The sequence below is a fragment of the Bison bison genome, unplaced genomic scaffold (assembly GCF_000754665.1).
Source record: "Bison bison bison isolate TAMUID 2011002044 unplaced genomic scaffold, Bison_UMD1.0 scf7180017864297, whole genome shotgun sequence".
NCBI classification, from domain to species: domain Eukaryota; kingdom Metazoa; phylum Chordata; class Mammalia; order Artiodactyla; family Bovidae; genus Bison; species Bison bison.
The window spans coordinates 6,435,076-6,462,985 of record NW_011494869.1 but is presented as its reverse complement, the minus strand read 5'-3'; the positions used below and the strand labels follow the sequence as shown (position 1 = coordinate 6,462,985).

At 37.5% G+C, this 27,910-nt stretch overlaps 1 protein-coding gene and 1 non-coding gene across 2 annotated transcripts in view; one reads left to right on the top strand and one right to left on the bottom strand.

Annotated features, from left to right (window-relative positions):
* Positions 1–27,910, top strand: part of NFATC3 (nuclear factor of activated T-cells, cytoplasmic, calcineurin-dependent 3) — a 93,800-nt gene that overhangs the window by 49,845 nt on the left and 16,045 nt on the right. The window contains exons 5-10 of the mRNA XM_010851112.1: positions 1,184–1,383; positions 7,547–7,719; positions 10,311–10,451; positions 12,951–13,006; positions 14,099–14,225; positions 19,869–20,870. Of these exons, the coding sequence (XP_010849414.1) occupies positions 1,184–1,383; positions 7,547–7,719; positions 10,311–10,451; positions 12,951–13,006; positions 14,099–14,225; positions 19,869–20,870 (1,699 nt within the window). The remainder of the gene's footprint in view (positions 1–1,183; positions 1,384–7,546; positions 7,720–10,310; positions 10,452–12,950; positions 13,007–14,098; positions 14,226–19,868; positions 20,871–27,910) is intronic.
* Positions 24,126–24,197, bottom strand: TRNAC-GCA. Its single transcript has one exon. It is a non-coding gene; the product is annotated as a tRNA-Cys (tRNA).

Sequence of the window (27,910 nt, the reverse complement as noted above, 5' to 3'; positions counted from 1 at the left end):
CAGATTAAAGCCTTAAAAACAGGAAACACACCTTCCCTTATTTTCTTCTTACATGTGTCAGTTTCTAGTATCTCTTTACTTTGATACTTTCCTTCCTTTCAAAGTCATTCTTTATATTTGTTCCAGTGTATAGTTGCTGTTGGACTTCCCTGGTGACTCAGAAGGTAAAGAATCTGCCTGCAATGTGGGAGACCTGGGTTTGATCCCTGGGTTGGGAAGATCCCCTGGAGGAGGGCATGGCAATCCTCTCCAGTATTCTTGCCTGGAGAATCCCATGGACAGAGGAGTTGACAGGAAACAGTCCGTGGGGTCGCAAAGAGTCAGACACGACTGAGCGACTAAGTACAGCACAGTACACATAGTTGCTGTCTGCATGATGGCAGGTCCAGTGGGTGCTACTCAGCCATCAGACTGAACACAGGAGTCTCCCTAAATGCTTTAGGCTCTGTTTCTTTTAACTGCCTCTTTTTTGTGATCACCATTTTTACCTCCAGTACCTCCTAGCCATCACCCTTCTTCATCCTGTGTTGCTGTTTTAACCCAGGCAATAGCTGAAGAGTACCAAAGAAAGTCAAGTAGCCTAGCTTTTTAAGTCAGTTGAAATTCTCAGTTGGAAACATGGAAAAGGACTTTTCAGGTCATTTCTACTAAAAGTATCTCTGATTTTAATAGCCTGATTGGGGACCTTCCCACATACGCTGATCTGTAAGTCCGATCTGGATGGTTAATGTTGCCTAGAGCACAGAATCAACATTTCTTTTATATTCTACATAGCACCTTATCAAGGCTTTTCAGAGTTTAGGTTGATCTAGCTTTTAATCTGGAGAAGGCAATGGCACCCCACTCCAGTGTTCTTGCCTGGAAAATCCCATGGTCGGAGGAGCCTGGTAGGCTGCAGTCCATGGGGTCGCACAGAGTCGGACACAACTGAGCGACTTAGCAGCAGCAGCTTTTAATTCCCCAAAACCCGCTCATCCCTTTGTAATATATTCCAGCATTTTATAACTCTTAAGATATTTCTGTAGTTTAGAGGGTTGTTCACCTATTACTTGTTTTGACTGTTGAGATAACATTTTATGTATCAATAGTATATGATACAAATACAAGACTTACTGTTGTAAACTTACTGTAAAATGCATGGATAATGAGTTGTTATTTTTCTGTGTTTGCTCTTCCAAATTAGCTCCTGGGCTACAGTGAAAAGCCAATAAATCTACAGATGTTTATTGGAACAGCAGATGACCGATATTTACGGCCTCATGCATTTTACCAGGTGCATCGAATCACTGGGAAGACAGTTGCTACTGCAAGCCAAGAGATAATAATTGCCAGCACAAAGGTTCTGGAAATTCCACTTCTTCCTGAAAATAATATGTCAGCCAGGTATCTTGAAACATCCTGAAATGGACTGTTTTTTCTTTTCCTGAAATAATTTTCAGAAGAAAATATATTTATTTTTATATTAATAGCACAAAAATAAAATAGTATTCTGAATTAACTGAATAACATTTTATAAACAATTAGAGTATATTTGCTAAGGTTGGTATCATATTTCCATAAAGAAAATTCAATTCAGCAAAAGTTTATGACCATGTATTTACCAGGCAAGCATCATGCTAGTTGATAGAGACACAAATAGTGAACTTTTGTCAAGTAGCCCACAGTCTAATCAGTTCAGTCGCTCAGTCGTGTCCCACTCTTTGTGACCCCATGAACCACAGCACGCCAGGCCTCCCTGTCCATCACCAACTGCTGGAGTCTACCCAAACCCATGTCCATTGAGTCGGTAATGCCATCCAACCATCTCATCCTCTTTCGTCCCCCTCTCCTCCTGCCCTCAATCTTTCCCAGCATCAGGGAAAAGAGTCAAATGAGTCAGCTCTTCACATCAGGTGGCCAAAGTATTGGAGTTTCAGCTTCAACATCAGTCCTTCCAATGAACATCCAGAACTGATCTCCTTAAGGATGGACGGGTTGGATCTCCTTGCAGTCCAAGGGACTTTCAAGAGTCTTCTCCAACACCACACTTCAAAAGCATCAATTCTTCTGCGCTCAGCTTTCTTTATAGTTCAACTCTCACATCCATACCTGACTAACGGAAAACCCATAGCCTTGACTAGATGGACCTTTGTTGGCAAAGTAATGTCTCTGCTTTTTAATATGCAGTCTAGGTTGGTCATAACATTCCTTCCAAGGAGTAAATGTCTTTTAATTTCATAGGATTGACAATAAATAATTGCAGAACAATTGTGATTGATAAGTTTCCTTAAAGAAAACTTTTGACTGCTTTCAGATGTCCCATTTTATCCATATCCAAATAAAATGAGATTTTGCCAAATTCTGAATGAGAATGCAGTAGAGTTTTGTTCAAGTGGATTAGTTAGGAATGTATAGTACCTGTAATAGAAACCTGAAGTGCAGTGGCTTAAACAGCAAGAGGTTTAATTTTTCTTTCTGCAAAAGAAATATACAGATAGGCATTTTAGGGCTGGCATAGTGGCTCCATAAGTCATTGGGGCCCCAAGCTCCTTCTGTTTTTTCTTTGCTATTTTTAGGTTGTAGTTTTCATCCTCAAGATTACCTCATGATCCACAGTGGCAGCTAGAGCTTTTGCCATCATAACTGTAATCCTAGAAGGAATAGGAAGAAGGGGTAGGAGGAAGGGTGGGAGAGAATTTTCATCTGAGTCAGGCCTCTTTAAACAGCTTTTCCCAGAAACTTACCCAGCACTTTTATTGCATCTCATTGATCATCCTTGTATATAGGGAAGACCTGGATATGTTTTGTTTTGTTTTGTTTTTTAACCTGAGTACATTGCCACCCCTAACAAGATAGGGGTCTGTTACTGAGAAAAACAGAAAAAGGATATTTAGTAGGCAACTATTACTTTGCCACAATCAGGTATGTGAAACTTACAGTGACTTTTTTAGAGAAATTGTTTCAAACTATAATATAGGTCTTTCTTAAGGTGGCGTTGATATCTGTCCCAGGCTATTGGAAGAATAGTCCTATTAAAATCGGATTTCAGTCTCAGGCTCTCCTCTTTTAAATTTATATTTTTATTTAATTGAATATACCCCTGAAGACATGGTAATTTATGATATAACTGTACAATTATAAAATAAGAATTGCTTTTATCTACTTACTAGCAGAAAAGAAAAATTAATATAGATTTAAATAAAACCTTATCTTTGCCTGCTTTGTTCAAGTCAATAGTACTCGAGAACTGGATCCTATTAAGTCAATACATGGGCTAAAATGAGAGTTTTTTCATGGCTGGGGCACTGTTAGCTGATAATCTCTACTCTTATACTTTCTGTGTTCTGCAGTATATAAAAAGAACTTTGTATTCTCAGGTGATCCTTATTCAGGTACATGAGCAAAACTCTTAAAGAAAAATGTTAACTCTGTTTCCAGGCATCCTGTTTGACCCATTTTCAAATAAGGTGAGGTGGCCAGCCTCTAATGAGAATGCAAGAAGGCTTACCTCCCTTCCTCCCTTTTACTCTTGGATCTTACTTTTTAAATTTTTTTTAGCTGCACCACGAGACTTACGGGATCTTAGTTCCCCAACCAGGGATCAAACCTCAGTCCTTGGCAGTGGAAGCACAGAATTCTAACCACAGGACGACCAGGGAATTCCCTAGGATCTTTTTCATTTAGCATCAAAAACACATGAAAATACTGTTATTCAGATGCAGAGGGGAAATTGAAAATCAACTTTGAACTATCTTTTTCTAAGAATTCATAAAATTGCTTCTTAGGTGACAGTTTGCAGGCCATGTTTCCATTCATTCCTCTGGATATTTTAAGCAGTAGACTTTACCAGACAAGGAGAGACCTACAAAAACTTTATCATTGTTATTTTTTGCCTCGGCTTCCTGGAAGTTCATGATCAAGCTGAATTATAGTAATTATAGTAATTCACGTAACGTTAGATTTGGGATATATTTATTTCCTGTTTCTTCTATTTAAAAATTTTTTTCTATTTCTTTCTTCTTGACGTTATTCGTGTTTATGTTGTAAAATGCCTCAAATCATTTTTTAAAATAATGTATAAATCAATAAATTAAAGAAAACAGAGTACATGAGTTTCTAAGACAGATTTTCAAGAATTTAAGAAAGCCTTACGTACCAAATAATGTGAACTTATCAGAACTGTAGGATCCAAACATGAAATAGAGGTGGTAGTCAAGATTCATGTTCCCTTCCCCAACCGGAGGTGGCAGACACTGACTGCCTGGAATAGACCAGAAAGAACAAATTCAGACTTAAATTGAAGAAAGTAGGGAAAACCACTAAGCCATTCAAGTATGACCTAAATTAGATCCCTTACAATTATACAGTGGAAGTGACAAATAGACTGAAGGGATTAGATCTGATAGAGAGTGCCTGAAGAACCATGGACAGAGGTTCATGTCATTGTACAGGAGGCAGTGATCAAAACCATCCCCAAGAAAAAGAAATGCACAGAGGCAAAATGGTTGTCTGAGGAGGCCTTACAATTTAGTTGAGAAAAGAAGAGAAGTGAAAGGCAAACGCGAAAAGGAAAGGTATACCCATCTGAATCCAGAGTTCCAAAGAATAGCAAGGAAAAATAAGAAAGCCCTCCTAAGTGAACAATGCAAAGAAATAGAGGAAAACAGTAGAATGGGAAAGGCTAGAGATCTCTTCAAGAAAATTAGCAATACCAAGGGAACATTTCATGCAAAGATGGGAACACTAAAGGACAGAAACAGTGTGGACCTAACAGAAGCAGAAGATATTAAGAAGAAATGTCAAGAATACACAGAAGAACTATACACAAAAAGTCTTAATGACCCATGGTGTGGTAACTTATCTAGAGCCAGACATCCTGCAATGCGAAGTCAAGTGGGCCTTAGGAAGCATCATTATGAACAAAGCTAGTGGAGTCAAAACCTTTGACTGTGTGGATCACAACAAACTGTGAAACATTCTTAAAGAGATGGGAATACCAGACTACCTTACCTGCCTCCTGGGAAACCTGTATGTAGGTCAAGAAGCAACAATTAGAACAGGACATGGAACAGCAGACTGGTTCCAAATTGGGAAAGGAGTGTGTCAAGGCTGTATATTGTCACTTTGCTTGTTTAAGTTACATGCAGAGTATATCATGCGAAATGCAGGGCTGGATGAAGCACAGGCTGGAATCAAGATTGTGGGGAGAAATATCAATGATCTCAGATACGCAGATGACACACCACCCTTATGGCAGAAAGCGAAGAGAAACTGAGGAACCTCTTGATGAAAGTGAAAGAGGAGAGTGAAAAAGTTAGCTTAAAACTCAGCATTAAAAAATGAAGATCATGGCATCCAGTCCCATCACTTCATGGCAAATAGATGGGGAAATAATGGAAACAGTGACAGACTTTTCTTTTCTTGGGCTCCAGTATCACTGCAGATGGTGACTGTAGCCATGAAGTTAAAAGACCCTTGCTCCTTGGAAGAAAAGCTGTGACAAACATAGACAGCATATTAAAAAGCAGAGACATGACATTACCAGCAAAGGTCTGTCTAGTCAAAGCTGTGGTTTTTTCAGTAGTCATGTATGGATGTGAGAGTTGGACCATAAAGAAGGCTGAGTGCCAAAGAATCGATGTTTGTGAGCTGTGGTGTTGGAGAAGACTCTTGAGAGTCGCTTGGACAGCAAGGAGATCAAACCAGTCCATTCTAAAGGAGATCAATCCTGAATACTCATTAGAAGGGCTAATGCTGAAGTTCCAATACTTTGGCCACCTGATGCGAAAGAGCCAACTTATTAGAAAAGACCTTAATTCTGGGAAATATTGAAGGCAGAAGGAGAAGGGGATGACAGAGGATGAGATGATTGGATGGCATCCCTGACTCAATGAACATGAGTTTGAGCAAGCTCTGGGAGATGGGGAAGGACAGGGAAGCCTAGCATGCTGCAGTCCATGGTGTCGCAGAGTTTGACATGACTGTGCGACTGAACAACAACTTCCACTGCAGGGTGTGCCTGTTTTATCCCTAGTCAGGGATCTAGTATCCTGTATGATGCGGCCAAAAGAAAGAAAAAGCTCTACTGTTCTCTCAAAGCAGTAGTGTGGGGGAAGATTGGGAGATAGCCCCTTTGTTCTGCCTGCTATCCCATAAATTAGGTCGTTTCAAACCTAATCTATCTTGTATGGGTAATATCCTTTAATTAAGACTGATATTCAACCCACAACCATAGAACCACTCTACAAGATGCTTTAAATATAGTATGCCAATATTCATTGCCTTCCCTACTCATAACTCCTCCTTGATTTAGAACTTGATGAGAATGGATGTGGCAGTGTTATATTCTGATCTAGGATATAATTGTGTTGTAAGTAGAAATTAATAGTTACTATCATTCCTATAAATTTAGGTTTTGTTTGGTTGCTTTTTTCTTTTCTCGCATTGCTTAGCCAGAGTTTAAGATAGTCATTTCTGATACTCCACGTCATCTGCTAGAAACTTAACTGTCTGCTAAAATACCTTCCCTTGAAACTCAATAAAAATTGATAATCTCTGGTATTTCCCACCAAATACTCATTTGGCATATGAACATGAATACTAGCTTGATACAATTTGATCAGTACTGTTTTGAGCTAAGGTACAGTTTTTCAATATTAGCTAAATACAGTTTGTTTATAAATAAAAAAGTTTATTTTAAAAAAGATTACTTTTTTAGAAATTTCCTTGCCTTTTTGAAGGTGAAAATATTATATTTTTCAGATTCTTCTTGAGCTTTTTTGGTTCAAGCCTGATGAGTTGTTTTTATTAATAAACGTATAAAAGTTTTAATATGTTATTGATGACTTATTTGTGGTCCTATAAATTAATCTTTTCTGGGCTAAGTTATATGTATAGAATTAGAGCCTTTCACTTTATATTTTACTTATCTAGTTCTGTAACAAACCACCTCAAAATTTAGTGGCTTAAAGTAGTAACTGTTTATTATTTTTCATGATTCTTTTCGTTGGCTGGACTCAGCTGGTCCATTCATGTAGTGGTAGCTGGAATCATTTGTGTACCTGATTTCAGCTGGAGTAGTGCAGAGTAGTTGAGGATTATCTGGGCCTTTCTCTCCAGCATACTGGTTGGGCTTCTTCATTGTGTCTCAGGGCTCCAAAAGAACAAAAGTGGAAGCTCCAGAGCTTCTTCAGGGCTAGACTTGTAAATTACACAGCATCACTTGGCCACATTGTCAAAGGAAATCATAAGGCCCACTATCAAGGAGAGGGGACATCGTTACTCTACCTCTTAATAGGAAAAGTGGCATGGGAATACAGGTATGGGGAGGAATTATTTACATCCCTCTTTACAGTCAGTTGGTACACTTAGTATTATTTGTCATCCAAAACATTTTTAATCATATTTTTAATTTAAATAGCAGAAAATAGCAGTCATATCTTTCTTTTTTGACCTGATTTTAGGTTGTGATAGTTGTGCCTGGCCAGTTAACATAACTGTTCAGCTGAGTTTTTTGGAACCACTAATTTCAGTTAGCCAATAATACTTGTATATTCTTTTCCACTAGTATTGACTGTGCCGGTATTTTGAAACTCCGAAATTCAGATATAGAACTTCGAAAAGGAGAAACTGATATTGGCAGAAAGAATACTAGAGTTCGACTTGTGTTTCGTGTACACATCCCACAGCCCAATGGAAAAGTCCTTTCTCTGCAAACAGCTTCTATACCTGTTGAATGCTGTAAGTGAGCTTGTGATGCTGTTTTTTAAATTTTATTTATAAAAGGTCATTTTCATTTTCTGTTTTATTTATTATGTTGAGATCAAAAGTAAACTGAAACCCAGGGTCTGGATAGCTGGTGTGATTTTCTTATATAGAAATAAACTACATGTGTAGTGGAAGTAAGTACTGATCTTGGAGTTAGGAAATGGTTTTGCATTATAATCAGACCCTAGGTAGCCTGTGTGGCTATAGACATTATTCTCTTGACTACAGTTTTCTTAACCTGTAAATGAGGAAAGGGGCTTGATGACACCTGAGAACCAAGTCATGAAGCTATGAGTCTGACACTAAGTGTCACTATTACTTGGTCACCTTTGTTTTATTAAAATGTTGGAAGATGTCTGTCTTTACGAGCTGACACTTCACCTAACTATGGACTCACAGGCTTTTGGCTTTTAATTGTATATTTATTTACACCAGCTTGAGAAAGTGAATATCATTTACCCAGATTTTCAAGGCCAAGAAATTGAAAAAGGCCCTAGAACCCGATATCTACTCAAGCTGTGGATTGAGAACTGTGGACCTCAGGCAGGTTAGCTGTTAGTACTGAAATACTGAGATTGTGGTTTAGATCCTTTAGGGCATAATTTTTGTATTAACTTTTAATAGATAATACAGGTATATGGTACAGAATTTTAAATGAATAAAAGTATAGAGTGAGGCCCCTGTACTTGCCCTCTGTGGTGGCCCACACTATGGAGTGTGCTTCTCTCTGAATCTGAATAAATCCACTTCTTACCTAAAAAAAAAGTATAGAATGAAGAGTAAATTTTCAAGTCAGCTAAATCCTCTTCTTAGAAACAGCTTTTGTTGCCATAATTTTTGTTACTCTGCCAGACAAGTGCCCATTTAAGCATATATTTCTCTAATTTTTAGCAACATAATTTAAATAATTTTAAGTTCATAGAGTAGCTTGAGTTTTTGAGATGAATTCATGCTAAAATTATTTTGTTTTCTCTTTTAGTTTATTAACTTAATGTGTGACTGTTGAGAATATAGAAAACACAGAATGGTATAAAGAGTAGCATTAAAATCTTTTGTAATGTCACTTCTCTGATATAGTCACTATTAACCATTTTCTGGATTTTTTTGGGTCTGAGTATTTGAGTATTTGGTATTTTCACTTATAATGGGCATTTTTTCATATTGTTAAATATTCTTCAAAAATACTTTCAGCACATGCATAATATTTTATTATGGCTATACCATTTGCTGAACACAGTTTGAGTGTTCAGCAAATGTACTTGTGATGGTTGGTTTCCACCATAAATAATTAGTCTTATTCCCTAGGCTGGTCAGTGCTTGTTTTTATGCTCCTTCTCTGTTGGGCCATTTAAAACATAAATAGGGACATAATGTTTTCATAAATGTTTTCTGAGATCTAGGTTGGTACCTGGTACTTTCCAAATTGTAGCTCATCCTAACCAGACCCATCCCCTATGACACATTGTCTTTGAACAGGACTAGGATCCCAGTTCATATACCTTTTGTGGCTTGGTGTGAAGTACTTGGAAGAGACATAGTGAACTGGGACTGCATGCATCATAAAGGCAGTCAAATTGTTTAAATTTCTTAAAAATGTGTTTTGGCCAAACAAAACACAGCTGACCCTCTAAGCCACCAATTTTCCACCCAAGTAGTAGGACTAAAAGTAGACCTGTTTCCAAAACATGAAGAAGAAAGTATAGTCCACACTTTATTTTAATCCAGAGAGAAACATAGTTATTGAGGCCTTTGACAGGAATAAACCCTTAGAGAACCTAAGCAGTCAAAAGAAGTATAGCTTGAAACTCAAGCATTTTTTAAAAAAAGAAAAGAAAGGCTAGAAATAGGATCTCCAGAAAATACAACAGTTGAACTCAGTTGATATCAGAAAATGATGGCACCAAGGAAAAGTTAATACTTTAAATAATAACTTACAAGCTTTAAGATAAATTGTGTTCATATATCCTGGAAAGGAAGAGTAGAGTGCACTAAGAAATATTTATGTTCATTTTTAAAAATTCTGTATTGAAATGTGTACTTCATGTATACTTTGTTTAGTTATTCAGAAGATCATCCAAAATGTAATCCTGATGTCTTGATGATCTGGCTATTTTCTTTTTTGCTATTTTCTTGATGAAAGATTTACTTGGTGTTTGTCCTTTAGAAACTTGTCTTCTTTTAATTGTATGTAATATAGTTATGCATCTTTGGACTTAGTTTTCTTCTTCTATTAAATTTGCCAATTTTAAAAGGCAAATTGTAGGGAAGAAATGTATTAAGCTAAAAAGAGAAAAGTGGATGAGGTAAATGTGTTGGAGTCAACATAAGTTGCGGGCATTGATTAATTTCTCTTTATTAGTTTCTCTATAGTTGTAGTCTAATAATGTAGAATCACATGACTAATAAGTATTTTGTTTTCTAAATAGCATAGTTATTTAGATATTATTAATATTGTCCTGCATTTTATAAAAGCCCAGAATTTTCTTCTTTTATAGCTAGAATTTGTCATTTACATGTGAAAGACTGTAAACTAGTATTTATTTTTCTCCACTGTTAAAAAACAGCTCAGCGGTCTGCCCAAGAACTTCCTCATATTGAGAAGTACAGTATCAACAGTTGTTCTGTAAATGGAGGTCATGAAATGATTGTTACTGGATCTAATTTTCTTCCAGAATCCAAAATCATCTTTCTTGAAAAAGGACAAGGTAAATAATATAAGATTTGAGTTGACACAGACATAGAAAACAAACTTATGGTTACCAAAGGGGATAGGAGAGAGAAGGGATAAATTAGGAGTTTGGGATAAGAAGATACAAACTACTATATATAAAATAGATGAACTGGGCCACTCTCTTAAACCATACACAAAAATGAACTCAAAATAGATTGAAGACTTAAATGTAAAACCTGAAACAGTAAAACTGGAAGAAAACTTAGGTAGTAAGCCATGGCATAGGTCTTGACAGTGATTTTTTGAATCTGACACCAAAAGCAGCAATAGCAGAAATAAAACAGACTACATCAAACTTAAAAAGCCACACAACAAAACAAACTATCCACAAGATGAGAAAGCAGCCTACTGAACGAGAGAAAATATTTCCAAAGCACATAAAGAGTTCATACAGCTCAGTAGTAAAAAATCAGACAATCCCAATTAAGAAATAAGCAGAAGATCCCAGTAGACATTTTTCCAAAGAAGAACATAGATAACCAACAAATACGAAGATTCTTTCTCTACATTGTTAATCATCAGTGAAATGCAAGTCAAAACCATAGAGAGGGACTTCTTCCCTGGTAGTCCAGTGGCTAAGACTCCATTCTCTCAATGTAGGGGTCTCAGGTTCATTCCCTGGTCAGGGAGCTAGATCCCACATGCCGCAGTGAAGACCCGGCAAAGTCCCCCCAAAAAAAGAAAAACACAAAACCATAGATACTACCTCACACCTCTTAGAATGGCTATTAAAAAAAAAAAAGCTGGAAGAAACAAGTGTTGGCAAGTCTGTGAACAAAAGGGAATTGTATACTGTTTGTGGGAATGTGAACTGATGCAGTCACTACAGAAGATATTTTGGAGATTCCTTAAAAAATTTAAAGTAGAACTACCATATGATCCAGCAGTTCCACTTCTGGGTATTTATCTGAAGAAAATAGACATACTATCTCAAAAAAACATACACAGTCCCATGTTCATTGCACAGTGTTTACAGTAGCCAAGACTCGGTTATAAGGACCCTGGCATCTATCTCCTAGTACATCCAGAATGCGTCTTTATTAATTATTGTAACCACCACATTTCATTATAGTGAACTGTTTATATTTGCCTTTCATCCACAGACAGAAGGTAGGGTATCCTGTCTCTTATTTCGGCAACCCAGAGTGCCTGGCAAGTTGAGACCCAGCAAATGATTGCTGAACTGAGCTGTAGTTCTGAGTAGGCATAGCATTTGTGCACAAGGGTAGCTCATACTTAGTTGTTGGAGTAGAAAGTGGTGAAAAGGCATTTCACCAAGTCTTCACAGACCAGATGAAGTCATCCTAGCAGTGAAGGTACTTTTTGGTTTTGTCACTGGGTGAATGCCCATGACATAAGAAGAATGCTTTAGAATAGCTGCACATTAGACTGGAATGCGAGCACTAGTAGCAGATGGGGTGCTCCCCAGGTAAACAAGTCACTTGTGACGAAGAGACAGAAACCAGATAATAAAGATCTGTGGTGACCCAAATCTGGAAAGCCTAGCAAATTATTCACAAGACCATCTGTTTCTAAGATCTTGACAAGCCAAGCAATCCTAGAAAATGAAGTCTAGTAGGGGGAAACTCACATAGCAAGGGCTGGGGGTTAAAAAAAAAAAACAAACCCAGCTGCATGAGTACACAGTGTGGGAGCTTGAGCTTGGCAGTAGGAAATGTGGCAGACTGAGGGACACTTGCTGGCCACATGCGAAGTGTCAGACACTTTCTTTATAGTGTAGCTGCCTCAGATAACATATTCACAGAGACATAGCATCTCCATGTAAGACAACAAGAGCCTCAGTCACTCTCTGTCATGTTGAGTCATTTCTCACCTGGTCTATTCAGTCCTCAGCCTGATGCATTTGGAGGGAGATGGTCACACTGGAAGACTGTTCAAAGAAGAGTGACTAGGGGGGCTAAAATATCGTTTAAGGAACAGATGCGGAACTAGAGGTGCTAGGCAGCAGAAAAGGAGACACAGGAAAACACAGATGCTTTTAAACATATGAAATACTGTCTCACAGAGACGCTCAAGATTTTTAGGGGGTGGCTACAAGGAGTAGTGCTTAGGCCAGAGGTTGGGTACTTGAAGGAGACATGTTATCTATCATGAAGACAGAGCAGTTTTCTAGCAGCAGTTATTATCCAAAGATGAAATGGGTTACTTGGTTAGGGAATGAGTTTCTCATTACTTTAAGGCACACAAACAGAAAGAAGTTGGCCGCCACTTTGTAGAGGTGTTCTCAGAAGATTTTCATACATCACTTAGTAGACTAAAGTCTACAGGCCCTGCAAATTCAGGTAGCCTAAGATCTTTCTTCACATTTTTTTCCCCATGGGTAGACATTTTCATAACAGAAGTCAGTGAGATAAAGATTCCTTTTGCCAATAAACTTGTGATACTAAATAAGTTAGATTTTGTTTGCATGCTTTTTGACTTCCTTTTAACTGTAAATTGTTTCTTTCAATAGATGGACGACCTCAGTGGGAAGTAGAAGGGAAAATAATCAAGGAAAAATGTCAAGGGGTAAGAAGTTTATTTCTTTGGAAATATTTGAGATGCTTAATGTGAAAATTAGATAATGTTGCTTTGTGGTATAGATGAGGAGTCTTTTTTAGAAGTTTGGACATGAGATAGACTGCTTTCCTGGTACTAAAATAAAGTTTAGGAAAGATAAACTGTTGGTGTCTTCCCCTTTTTTGTGGATAGGGAAGGAGAAATTAGAAATGAAAGATTATTAGAAGTTCTTACTGAAGTTATCATTGATGTACTTCTCTGAATTCAGTGAACGTCTTTAAACAACGGGCAAAAAAATAGGAGGACAAGCCCTCAGGGGTTTTGTGTTTAACACACTCTTTCCAACTCCTCCACATTAAGCCTTCCAGGATTCAACACTGAAAGCTGTGATCCCTTCATCCTGGTTGGAATGGAGACAGAATTTTCTCTGGGGTAGGCAATACTACTTCCCACAGTGTTCTCCAAAGACCTAGAGAAGTTAGATTAAGGATTGTGGTTGACTTGGAACTAAAAATTTTCTCTATGCATATGTAAGATTATTCTTGATATAGATACAGATTTTGTGTTTTGCCATTTAGAACATTTTCAATGTAAAATTTAAGATAAAGGCGTTCCCTAGTGGTTAGGATTTGATGCTTTTCCTCCTGTAGCCCAGGTTCAATCCCTGGTGAGGGAACTGAGATCCCTCAGGCCACGCAGTAAGGCCAGAAAAAAAAATAAGAAATCTATAACACAATATGGGAGCTATTAAGCTTTGATTAAAAATTAGAACAAGCTTTCACTTAAGATGTATAGTAACATGTAATATTTATTAGAGCAAAATATCTGACTACATAGTAAATAATAAGACTTGATTTCTGCCTCAACTAGAAACCCAAGTAGGTGAGTGAAAAGCAATTTCTCCTTTAATGGTTTACTTGAAAGAGCTTTTCTCTGTTAAGACTGAAGTATCCTTAGAGTAAATCCCCAGATGACTTATATGACCAGTTAATGTGCATAATGAGCCCGAGTAGTTAAGACTCATGAGATGTGTTGAGTTTAGCAGGTGCATTTCATTTTTAGTTCTGAGTGTAACACAATCTTGCTTTCCATGCTCCTTAGGCTCACATTGTCCTTGAAGTTCCTCCATATCATAACCCAGCAGTTACAGCTGCAGTGCAGGTGCACTTTTATCTTTGCAATGGCAAGAGGAAAAAAAGCCAGTCTCAACGTTTTACTTACACACCAGGTACGAGGAGTTATTGTGATGGTTTGCTATAGAGCTTGCTTTCATAATGAATAAGGTTATGCAGTGAATCCTGTATTAGTTAGTGTGTTTAAGATAGGGTGCTTATAATAAATAAAAATCCCAGTATACGCCTTGTCTGTAAAGTTTGTATTTACTTCAAATGTTAGAGCCGATAACAATTATTTTTTGTTGTCATTTGTTATAAGGAAATTAGAAGGTTGAATGTAGATTTGAAGTCCATTTTTCAGGAGTTACCAAAGGTCACCAGCACTGTTGGAAGGATAGATGTCTGAATACGTGTGAACTTTCCTTCTGCCCTTCGCACTGCAAAAAAGCAGTGTGCCTGTTTTGTAGTGTATTCATCTCAACCATTTCCAATCAAAATGGGAAATTTCTCCTTAAATTTTTCATTTGGCAAGCAGCAACTATAGCCTGTGTTGGCTTTGGGGGAATATAACATTGATAGCAGAATTCCTGATTTTATAGAGACACCCTAACAAAGAAGACTTCCACACCTCTTTCTGCAGCAGCTCAAGTGCTGTAATTTTCCAGGTCTGGATTGTGACACATAAATATTATATGCAGTAATTCATACTGATGTTTACATTCTTAGAGAACAAACATTTATAGAGATCTTCTCTGTGCTAGATGCTGTATTATTAGTCATCAGAACATATGATAAAAAAATTATAATGAAGCTTATTCTCCAAAACTTATTATTGTAAAAACTTTTAAAGGGTTTATTGTAAATGAAAAGAACAAACACTGAGTTTGAGAGGGTTCTGGTTATTAGTCATTCATTTGTCACCATATTCTTTTTAAAGCCTGGCTGTATTTCATTTATAGCCTCTGAAGACTGCTTATATTCCAGAATCTGAAAATTATTATTACCTGATCATGTTAGTACAATACTTGGTAATAAAATATTTCAGATAACTTTCAGACCTTTGAAAACTAAGGATTTTGGTTAGCCATTTCATTTATTCATTAATTCAATAAGTATTTAAGGGTGCACACTAAGTGAGCAAAACCTGTCTTAGCTTCTCTCTCATGGAGCTTATAATCTAGTGGAACAAATAGAAGCTAATAAATCTCTAAGTAAATAATTTATAAATTTGTAGTTAGACATATAAGAACTGTTAAGGAAAGGGAAACAATGCTGTGGGTGAAAATAAGAAAGGGACTCTTGCTAGGCTAACTGGTTGTCAAGTGATGCTTGAGTTAATAACTGAAAAATAACAGTAATAGTTTATAATTACATAACATTTACTATGTTTTAGTACTGTTCTCAGCCCTTTCTGTATTCATTTAATCCTCTTAAACCTGTGGGGTAGGTTGTTGCCTTATTTTACAAATGAGGACACTGAGTGGCTAAGTAATGTGCCCAAGGTCCCAAAGCATATATTCTAGAGCCAAACATCATATATAGTCAGGTTCCAGAGTCTGGGCTCCTAACTTAACCTAGACTACATCCATTTGTTCATTTATTTCGCAGACAGAGCATTTTGTGTGTGCTAGGTGCTATTTTAAGCAGTTTATACATACAAACTCATTTATTCTCCCATAACGCTGTAAGGTAGATAGTGTTGCCCTCCCCATTTGGCAAGTGAGTGAAGTGAGATCGCATAGCTAACAAAGGCAAACGTGAGATATGAATCTTTGCAGTATGGCTGAATAGTCTATACTGTTAATTACTATTAGATAAAGAGTGGGAGAACATTCCACATAAAGGCTGTAGCATATGCAAAGGCCTTACCGTTGGTTGGATCAGAGAGTATTAAAAGAGTTGTAAGAAGTGAACTTTAACAGGGAGGTGACATGATCAGATCTGTATTTCAAAAATGATTTTTTCCCATGGTTCTTCTGTCAGTTTATAAGATGTCAATGACCAGTTTAGTCTTTCCTCAAATTAACTAACTATAGAGTGTGAAATTTATATAGGAAAGACCAGGAAGAATAAAACGTGATTCAAACATCTGGTGTATTTTGAGTATACAAAGGCGAGAGCATCAGTGATAATAAAGAATATCAGGTTTCTGAGAAGAAGGAAAGGATAGGATTTAAAATATCCCAATTGGCATGGACCTTAAATGGGAAAAGAAAAGGAGGGAAGGTAAAGAAGATGAAGAAGATGGATGCCCATTAAGAACGTTTACAGACTTAGTCGTGGAGAGTTTAGGGAGTTTCCAAATGATAGCTTCAGTTTTGTTTTTATTAAGAATGACATGCGGCCTCCTTCTGTGAGCAGAGAGAGGAGAATGTGGGTAATTTGGCAGTTTAATGGTGTGGAGAAATATGAAAAAGTTATTGTAAAGAGAGGGGAGAGTAAGTTACCACCGAAACCTAATAGGATAATCAAAGGACACCTTTGATGTTGATATTGGTGAATTTATGGATACAAATTAGCTCTCCTGTGTAAATTTCTTAAGCAGCACTCAGATTCTTCAGGGCAGGTGGTGAAATATGAATAATAGGGCTCATCCAGGGTCCAAGAATGTTACTAAATTCTTTTGAGATGAGGAACTATAGAATCTAACCTGAATAAGAAGGAAGAGAGCTTCTGGAGTTGGGGGGAAAAGGCAGTAGTGTCAGCATGTTAGAGGTGTTGATTACTACCATCATAGTGGTGGTAGCAGGCAGACAGAAAGGAGCAAATATCATGCCTCTACATTAGCAGCTCTTGAATTGAGAGGACAATATAAAAGCAGAGTCCTAGAGGGCATTCCATATGAGAATGGAAATCAATGGGCCCCTGGAGTGCAGAGAGAACATTGGATTGGACTGGAGCTGTCATCACTGGCCTTGTGGTTGACAGAATACAAATCAGGTGGCACACACTAGTGAAGGAAGAGTGGACACACAAGTGTTTGGACAGTCCTTATTCTGCTTGATTATTACCTTTTGTCTGTCACATTTTACTTTTTTCACCTTTTTTCTAAAATGAAATTTTGAATAAAGTTTTTACAAAGGCGAATATGTTACTGTGAACGTTTTTAAAGGACAAGTTGAAAAAAATTTTTAAAGCATCGGTATTCTCTTTCACTCTATCATTCTCTTCTTTAGATCCTTTAATTCCATATATAACTATATCATTTTAAAAACAGAACTGAGACCATACTATCTTATATATATTCTAATTTTATAACCTGAACATTTTTATTTTTTCTTATCAGCAGATAATTTTACAGAATCTTAATAGCTTTTTAGTATTCTACTGTATGACCCTTTGTTATGGTAGAGTTACTATGTTTGTCTTATTAATTTGTATGAATGCTTTATAGTAGAGATTTTAGCCATTTTATGTGTAACAATAATTCCTTTTTAATTTTTACTTATAAAAACTTTATATATTTGTAAGTTGCTTATTTTTAATTAAAGGATTTGTTTATTTGCCTCCTTTTTGGCAACTTCCTCACAGTAGGGATCTGACCAGTATCAATATCCAGAGGGGGAATAATCATTAACTACAAGTGGCTAATTTAAAAACAAATTGTTTTTAATTAGGGATTATATTTAGTATTATTTGTCCCACAATCCATTTGCTTTCTGAATGAAGACAGTTCACAGCATATGTGTATGATTTACACATGAACCTTACCACAGACGGTAATAAAGCACACAGCCCTTCCCTGGGGTTCAGCTACTTGAACTTCTGCCCAGCTTGTATTCAATAGCTTCAGAACTTCCAATGTGGGGGACCCTACCCCCACCCCAGAGAAAGTGTATCTCCCTCTGAAGTCCAGCAGAAGTTATTTGTACATGGGGATACCATCTGAGCTCTGGTTTTTGGAATCATGGGGATTTTTCAGACAGTATTAGAGTCAAACTCTCATATATAATATTTCGCTTGTGGGAGGGTATAGTCTGTATTCTAAATAGTTGACTGGGTAAACTGACTTTTATATTTTGGTTGTTTTGATTGGGAGGAAAAGCATGCCTTACAATCAGAAGATCAAATCTCAGTTCTGCCACAGACTGTATCTACTGCCTAACCTCTGTAAAAGAGGATATAATACTAAACAGTGATTTTCAAATTGTTTGGATTGTTTTATTCTTCAAATAAGGGCTTCCCAGGAGGCATAGTGGTAAAGAATCTGTCTGCCAATGTAGGAGACATGGGTTTGATGCCTGGGTTGTTGGGAAGATACCCTGGAGGAGGAAATGGCAACCCACTCCAGTATTTTTGCCTGGAAAATCCCATGGACAGAGAAGCCTGGCAGGCTACAGTCCATGGGGATCACAAAGAGTCAGGTGTGACTGAGCACAGCACACATTCTTCAAAAAAAATCTTATGTAAATAGCAATATTATGAGAATAAAGCTGGCTTGGGTGCTCTTTTAGCACTGGAAAGGGAAGTCCAGAGCTTTTACTCTTTGGATCCTATTCTATATCCATCACTTGAAGAAGAGTGCGAGACTTCTCATGGTTTGAAAACCACTAGACCAGTTGATTTTTTTTTTTCTGGATTCTTCTGTTCTTCAACATTCTAAATTTGAGAAATAGATTGTATAATACAAAAGGTAGAATTAATCTGTTTCCAAAACTTGTCTCATTGTAGATATTGTAAGATATGTTTAACTGTATTTCCCTCCAGACAAGAATAAATTACCATAGACCAGTGTTGAGGACATCATGTTGGAGTCTGAATTCCTTATAGACCAAAAGAATAATTCTTGATGTGGCAGAGTGAACATGCACTTGATTTAGTAAAACAGAGTTCTCAGACTGGATACCCAGATATTGGTCAGGAATGTAGAAATAAGGATTAGATCACACACACAAAAAGGTGGATGTTATGCTGTAGTTTTCAGTCCCTCTGTGTCCTTTTTAGTACATGGTAACCACCCATTTATGTAACCAAGGATCCCAGCTGTTTCATTCAGGATTAAAGGATGAGAATAGGCTTTCTTGGGTATTCTCCCTCCTTAGGTAGAAATATGACTCTGGGTATAGGATTCACTGTGGCTTTCCTGAGACCAGAGTTGGAGGCAAAGTGAAAGATGAAAAAATCCAGTAGTGCAGGGACAGAGTTCTAGTTCTGCCAAAGTCGAAGAAAAGTAAGTACATCAAGACATTAAGGGCAGAAGAAAAAAGACATTAGACAGGTCAGGAGCCAGTAGACACAATGAACCAAACTTGAAATACCTGAACAAGAATCAGAAGGCAGAGAAACCTGTGTTCAAGACCTTATGATATCACTTAGCTGCTGTGAGATCTTAGTGTCTTTAATCTCCTCTTCAGTATAGTCATCTGTGAAGCAGGGTAATAATAATCTCTACCGAATAAAGATCTTCAGGTTTTTAAAAAACTATTTATTTTTAAATAGATAATATATATACATGGTGAGAAACATTCAAAAGGCCCCAAAACTTTTTACAGTAAAAAGTAAGTCTTCTCCTGTTCACCTATTTTCCCTTCCCAGTAGTAAACCTAACAGTTACCAGTTTCTTGTACATCTTTCCAGAGATATCCATAATGTATAAGCAAAAACATATGGTTAAATTATCTGGCTTCCCTGAAGCCTTTTGAGTTTTTAACCCCTGACTTGAATGTATGATATAGTTGTATAGCCTAGAATGAAGACTATTCATAATTATTTTATGTGTTATATAATAACATTTGCTTTAATCTCTTCCTTTTCAGTTTTGATGAAGCAAGAACACAGAGAAGAGATTGACTTATCTTCAGTTCCATCGTTGCCTCATCCTGCCCAGACTCAGAGGACTTCTTCAGATACAGGACACCTACATGACAGCGTACTTTCTGCACAGAGAAGCTTGGTTTGTCCCATCCAGCAAACATATGCATCCATGGTAACTGCATCCCATCTGCCACAGCTGCAGTGTAGGGATGAAAGTGCTGGTAAAGAACAGCATATGATATCTTCTTCAGTCGTGCATCAGCCTTTTCAAGTCACACCAACACCTCCTATGGGGTCTTCCTATCAGCCTATGCAAACTAATGTTGTATTCAATGGACCAACGTGTCTTCCTATTAATGCTGCCTCTAGTCAAGAATTTGATCCAGTTTTGTTTCAGCAGGATGCAACTCTTCCTAATTTAATAAATCTTGGCTGTCAAACACCGTCATCCATACCTTTTCATTCTTCAAATTCAGGCTCAACAGGACATCTCTTAGCCCACACACCTCATTCTGTGCAGACCCTGCCTCATCTGCAGACAATGGGATACCATTGTTCAAACACAGGACAAAGATCTCTTTCTTCTCCAGTGGCCGATCAGGTCACAGGTCAGCCTTCCTCTCAGTTACAACCCATTATGTATGGTCCTTCACATTCAGGGACTGCTACAACCGCTTCCCCAGCAGCCTCTCATCCCCTGGCCAGTTCGCCACTTTCTGGGCCACCATCTCCTCAGCTGCAGCCTATGCCTTACCATTCTCCTAGCTCAGGAACTGCCTCATCACCGTCTCTAGCCACCAGAATGCATCCTGGACAGCACTCAGCTCAAGCACAAAGTACAGGCCAGGGAGGTATTTCTGCACCTTCATCTTTATTATGTCACAGTTTGTGTGATCCAGCTTCATTTCCACCTGATGAGGCAACTGTGAACATTAAACCTGAACCTGAAGAGCAGGAACCTAATTTTTCTACAATTGGTCTGCAGGACATCACTTTAGATGATGGTAAGTTCATCTTTATGTTCTTGAAGCAGTGACGATTCAGGAACTTCCTTCTCTTAAGAGTCTTGAGAAAGTTACCATCGATTGTTTATTGCATATGGTTGGGCTTTTACTAGAAATATGTTAATATATGATTCTGGAGAGATAGACATGAACATACATGCTTTAAAGTCTATTTTACTACTTATATCTGTTGTGAAGGCTAAGACCTTGAGTAATAACCTACCACCTATTTGTGATGGAACTGAAGATGTGAGCTTTATTGGGCAGTTTTTCTTCCAGAACATATAGTGAGGTCGCAGCGTCTAGAGAATGGAATTCAGAAATGTTAATTCAGTAAACATTGTAGAGTCCTATCCCTTTGCAAGACACAGAGTTAGATGCTAGAAATACTAGAAATGTATCAGGGTAGAGTTCCTGTCCTTGAGGAGATTCTTCACAAGTAAAGAACCTGCTTCTCTGTGGCCCTGCCGGCTTGCTGAGTCAGATAGTGATGATGATACAAGTCCAGACTGGTTTGCTGCTGCTGGTACAACTGTTGGCACCATGATAAAAAGAAGCTATTTATATAAATGTAACAAGTTGGTGTGTTGACCTCTGATTTTATGAAATCATAAATTGGACAGCAGATTCTGCAGTATTAATAGTTGAAAATTCCCCCAAGATAGAATTTTCAGGTAATAATTTTAGAGTTTATTCTTGGCTTTGTCATTTATATGGTAGTGAAAAACTGTCCAAATAGGAATGCAGTGAAAGCTAGCTGTAACATTTTTTCGGTATGAAATACGGAAATAGAATTTTAGTTCTCATTCTGTAATCTATTGAAAAGTTAACACTAGGTCAGTCCTCTCCTTTATACATCTGGAGAGGCTATTTACTCCTTGGTTGCAAAGCTGGTGTTAAATTCCAAATTCCAAGCAAAAGAGAAAAGGAAGATAAATAAAATGATAAAATGTGGGAGCCCCTACCCCTATCCCCAACTTGACACCACGGCTTTACTGTCATATTAAATGAGGATACAATGTCATGAGGAAACAATGATCCAGTAGGTCTTAGTCACTTAAAACCAAGATATAAAAGAAACACATTAGGAGATCAGCAAAAAGATGTGAAAGATTCTATAGGAAGGATTCAGAGAGGCTTCCTTGAGGAGATGACATTTAAGCCAGTCTTGGAGGATGAGTATATTTTTCAGTAAATGAGGATCAATCACCTCTTAACCTTTTGGCTAAGATCAAGTGTAGTATCAGTAAATGAGAATCAAAGGGAAAATCAGACAACAGAAGCAGAAACATAAAGCTGTGTCTGGGAAAGCATGATTATCTGTGGCTGGAGGGCAGATGGCAAGAAGAGGATGGCTTTCAAAGCGCCAAGGGGATTGGCCAGGTCATTTGTGTGTAAACAAAAGGTATAATAAACTAAAGCAAAACCTATAATTTTCGTAGCATTGTTGTCTAATTAAACTCTTACTGAATCCTCTCAGTTCAGTTCAGTTGCTCAGGCATGTCCAACTCTTTGCAACCCCATGGACTGCAGCATGCCAGGCTTCCCTGCCCATCACCAACTCCCGGAGCTTCCTCAAACTCATGTCCATTGAGTTGGTGATGCTCTGAATCCTCTAGATAGCTTCATTTAGGGAATTAGGCTTTCTGAAGGTCACATAGCTGGTAAGTTGTAGAGCTGAGACTGGAATCAGATCTTTTCAGTCTAGTCTTTTTTTTTTCTTTTGCAGCACTGCAGCTGCCCCCACCAGTAGCAGACCATGATGGTTAGAACTGAGTGCTTAATGGGATCCCTCAGGCTTTTTTTCATTCCTTGAGAATAGTGGAACATTATCCAGAATGCATGTGTAGAATTTCTCTGCATGACTGTGTGTACACAACTGCATCTGATTCATCACACTAGTATTGCTTTCAGGGTTCATGTTTAAAATTTTAGTCTCTGAAACATAGGGTGAGACCTGGAGTATGATAACCTACCTCTTCAGTAATGGCACTGAAGATACAAGATTTATTAAGCAGGTCTCATGGGATATTCCAGCTCATTTTCTTTCCAAGTGAAGACTTTTTTTTTTCTAAAAACACACCAAAACTGGAATTTACTCTTTATAATTTACTACAGACTGAGTGATTTGGGGGCACAGTAAATTGGAACTTTTAGAAAGGTTTTATGAAGATTTTATTTCATCTTTTGAATATGTGAAAATGTATTGCAGAGAATCTGGAAAAATGAGATCTGTGAGGGCAAGTAAAATAGTTTCCATTTTGTCCCATTCACAGTTAAGCAAAGTTCCCAGATTGCAGCCCCACAGAGGACAAGGACTGGCTGCAGAATTCCCTCATTACCACCCGTCAGGAGACTTGACAGGAGCTCAGTGGCGCTAGCCGTAATCAAAGAGGGGTTTCGGGGATTAAAATACACTCCTGCGCATCTTGGATTGTATATCTTGGATGGGTTGTATATCTTGGATTATACATTTTGGATGTATAATTTCTGCATTTTGATGCTTAACATGAACTCTAAAATGAATTTTTGGTATTTGCCAACTGACTCATTGATTACGTTATTTAGATTTGCCTTTGAAGGTAAAATTCTAGATGCTTAGAAAATCCTACGGTTCTGCAGAGTTTTAATATAAATTCATTAAAAAACGACAGTTATGTATTTCATAGTCCTTGAACTCTGTAGTACTTGAATGTCCACTTTATGATAAGCTTTAAAAGTAAGTAATAAAAACCCACCCAGTATTCTTGCTTGGGAAATCCCATGGACAGAGGAGCTTGGTGGGCTACAATCCATGGAGTTGTAAACAGACATGACTGAGTGCCTGAGCATCCTATACAAGTATACATACATATGATAAAATTTAATTTATAAATTAGGTACAGTAGGAGATTAACAATAATGTTTAATAAAATAGAGTAAAAAAAAGTTAGCCATGAAACATACCAAAAATGATTGAAAGTATACTACTTAAAGTGAACTTCGCAGTTAACTTGAGCTCAGATTTTATTTTAACTTTTCTGTATTGTGCTAAGCATTAAGTACAAAGTAATTTTCCACTCTACAACTAGAGGACATGAGTAATTTTTTTTTTTTAATTGTGTTATACTAGTTAAATAGTGAAGTAAATTAAGTTGCTCAGTCGTGTCTGACTCTTTGCGACCCCGTGGACTGTAGCCTACCAGGCTCCTCCGTCCATGGGATTCTCCAGGTAAGAATGCTGGAGTGGGTTGCCATTTCCTTCTCCAGGGAATCTTCCCAACCCAGGGATTGAACCTGGGTCTCCTGCATTGCAGGCAGGTACTTTAACCTCTGAGCCACCAGGGAAGGAAAAATATATTTATCATCTAATCTTAATAACTTTGTTAATCCTGTTTCTGTTTTATATTTATTTACCCCTTTCTTTTTTTAATCAAAGATTAAAGCAAATAAAATATCCTTTTTATTTTTGAGATTTCTAATTAAAATAGAATTTGTCAAGACTCATTCAAACTTGTCTGTTACCTTTAGATATGCAGACATTAACACCTTAATTTTTTATTATAAATTCAGTGACATTTAATAGAGAAGATATTAGTGCACCTCAGCTTGGAAATTCAAGACTTACAGAATTGAAAATAATACAGCTCCTTCATCTTATAGGTAGAGGATCTGAGTTTTACAGAGCTTAGGGTATTCATCCAGGTTAACACTGATTTAATAGCAGAGTAAAACCCAAGTCAGAAAAATAAATAAAACCCAAATCAGAGCTCCTAATTCAGGACTCTAGGAGTTTTTTCAGTATTTGCAGTCATGTTTCTCATCAGTCTGTAGTCTGAAACTGTGGATGTAGAGCATCCGCAGAGTAGCATCTGTGCAGCAGAATAGATGAGAGAAAATGCTATTTTCTCAGCAGAGCTTTGGTTTGTGAGAGGGACCAGGGCTTAAAATTTTAGATTCTCATTAGTGGAGAAAGAAATGACAACCCACTCCAGTGTTCTTGCCTGGAGAATCCCAGGGACGGGGGAGCCTGGTGGCTGCTGTTTGTGGGGTCGCATAGAGTCGAATACGACTGAAGCGACTTAGCAGCAGCATATACCTTTATTGTTAACCTTAGATGTTTTTATTAATGAACAGGCATATGGTGTTGTGAAACAAGTATGGAAAGTATCCAGTCTGATTTCTATAGTAACTTATCAGAAATGAGCTGTCTTGCTGTTTTTCTTTTCACACATCCTGCACAAGGATGATTGTTTTGATTCTCTGCTCATTGTTTTCTTTGAGGTGTATCAGTAATCCATCCTAGAGGTGGAATTCTTTATAAGAATTTGTGAAGAGAAACATAGTTCCCAGCCACTTTTATGTAACGTGAGCAAATAAATTTTGTAATAAAAGAAAAAAAAATTTTTAGATTCTCATTAGAGATGAAGTCTTAAAGCCTCTCTATTCCACCCTCCTTTTTCACACTGGAATTCATTATCTGGTGTCCCTAGTAATATTATATTCCTGTTAGTCTCTTCCTCTCCAGCTCTTTGGAACATCTCAGGGCCTTTTAAGTTCCAGCTGCCCTTGTTTTGTGTGGGCTCTGATGTGTCTGGAATCATACAGAGCAAATCTAATCATTCTTCTGTAATAATCCTTCATGTGTGTGAAATCTTTATCTCTTTCCTAAGTGTCAAAAACACTCGAGCAATCTCATCCTTCCCTCAGCCTTAATAACATGCTTGTTCCCTTGTTTGAACCCTGGGGTTTAGTTCTTTTCATAGCGCCGTATCCAGAAGGCAACACTCTAGCCAGCTCAGAAGTGGATTGGGGCTGTCACCTTCCTTGTTCAGAAAATTTTATCAGTTTGGTGTAGGTCAGGGGATTTTCTTAGTTCCATCTTGCTGTTAATTTAGTGAATCACAAGCACTAGTCATTAGTCATAACTGAATCATGTCCATTTTGTATCCCCACCCCATGCCCCACCTCCGTGGATTTTTACATGTATTGTTTTTGGAACCCAAGACTAAACTTTGCAGTTATCCTTGTTTGGTTTCATTGAGGTGATTTGGGTTCCTCACATCAATCTTCCAGGCTCAGGTGAGTCTCAGAAACATTTTCAGAGTAATGTGGCTCCCTCCTCAGAGGGGTTTATTCCTTGGGATAATAGCAACAGCAGAATACCAGCCTTAACCAATTGATGTTCTCTTTGAAGCAGTCTCCTTAGAAGACTTGTAATATATACTTATTCAGCCAGTTAGAATATTGTTCAAAACTCCTTTGCTACTTTTTTTTTCCTTGCTACCTAGATGTATTAATACCATTGTCCCTGCTTGACAAGCATGTGTTACATCTGAGTTTTTACTCCAGTGTTAAAGTTTGTGTGCCTGGAACTGTAATTTTTCCTAAACATTTCTGTGCTTTATCGTGTGTATGTCCCAGATTTGGACCAAGTGATATACATTAAAACAGTACAAAAATGTAGAAATTGTCACAGCTGTGTTTTAAGCATTTTTAATTAAGATTATAATATTGTTAAACTAGTCTTAGACCTTTAAATGCAGGTTCTTCTAATTTGTGATTGAGCTGAAACCAGTGAGAACTTTCCATTAGAATCCCTCAGTTCCCTCTTGTCCTCCTGTGTTCACAGACTAACAGAATCGCAGCTGCAGCTTTTCAGCAGAGAAGAGGGTACACGTTAAATATAGCCTGACCTGCTGTTGTGGGTGAAAACTGACACTGCCACTTGCAGGCTCTGAAGTAACATGCTGATCTTGAATGTAGGGCAATTGCTAATTTGACTGTAAACAGGGACTCTAATGTGACCTCAGCTGTTGTGGTTCGGTATAGGTGACAAGCAGATGAACCTGCCTTCAAGTTCCTAGGGAAAGATAAGTGCAAGATTCAGGTGATTAACTTGGATGGGAGAATCAGGATGCTGGTATGGAGGAGCAGCACAGCTAATATTGTCAGTGTTCTAGTCCACCTGTTGTATGCTTATTTTACTGGTGTTTGTTATATTTAAATAAATAAATGCATAGCCAATGATGAGGATGGGTCACAAATGAGGTGTTTAGTCACTTAGGGACTCAGAAGTGGAGGAAGGTAGATAATACTGAACGTTCTCTTTTAACTAGGGTTCAACGATTCTCATGAATACTCTGCTGGGAGGTATGTATGTGCCATCCAGCCTTAAACATATTTATGATGAATAATTCCAGAGGCAAAAAGTTCCCATAAATAATACCCATCATGTAGCTACTCTATTTGAACAACTTGACACTAAAAATCCTCTGGGTGTTGCTTTGAGTTAATGACAGAGCTGTGAAAAACTCATTCAGTCATTTCGTAGTGTTTTCCCATGAGAAAACCCAGTTTGTTTTTGAAATTTTAAGAATTCAGTAAAATATGTATAACATAAAGCTTAACCATTTTAAGTGTACAGTCCAGTGACATTAAGTACATTTACAGTAGGGTGTAGTCATCACTGCTGTCTATTTAGAGAACTTTTTCATCACCCTAAGCAACAGCTCTATAGGCATGAAGCAATAATTCCTCATTATCTCATCCTAGTCCAGCCTGTGGTCACCTCTGTTCAGCTTTCTATTTCTATAACTTTCCTTTCTCGAGATACCTCATTCAAGTAGAATACAACAGTTGTCCTCCTGTGTCTGGCTTATTTCACATCGTGTAATGGTTCCAAGTTTCAGCATGTTAAAAGCGTATATCAGAATTTCATCCCTTTTTATGATTGAATAATATTACATTGTATGTGTATGCCATATTTTTTTGGTCCATATATCTGTTGAAAGAAATTTGGTTTGTTTCCACCTTTTGCCTGTTGTGAATAATGATGCTATAAATATTGGAGTATAGGTATCTGAGTCTTTATTTTCAATTCCATTGGGTTTTCTAGGAGTAGAATTGTTGAATTATGTAGAATTCTTTGTTCAACTTTTTGAGGAACTGCCAAACTAGTATTTTTCTCACAGTGCCTGTAACATTTTACATTTATAGTGCATTGAGGGCTCCAGTATCTCCACATTCTTGCCAACACTTATATATATAAAAAAAAAAAA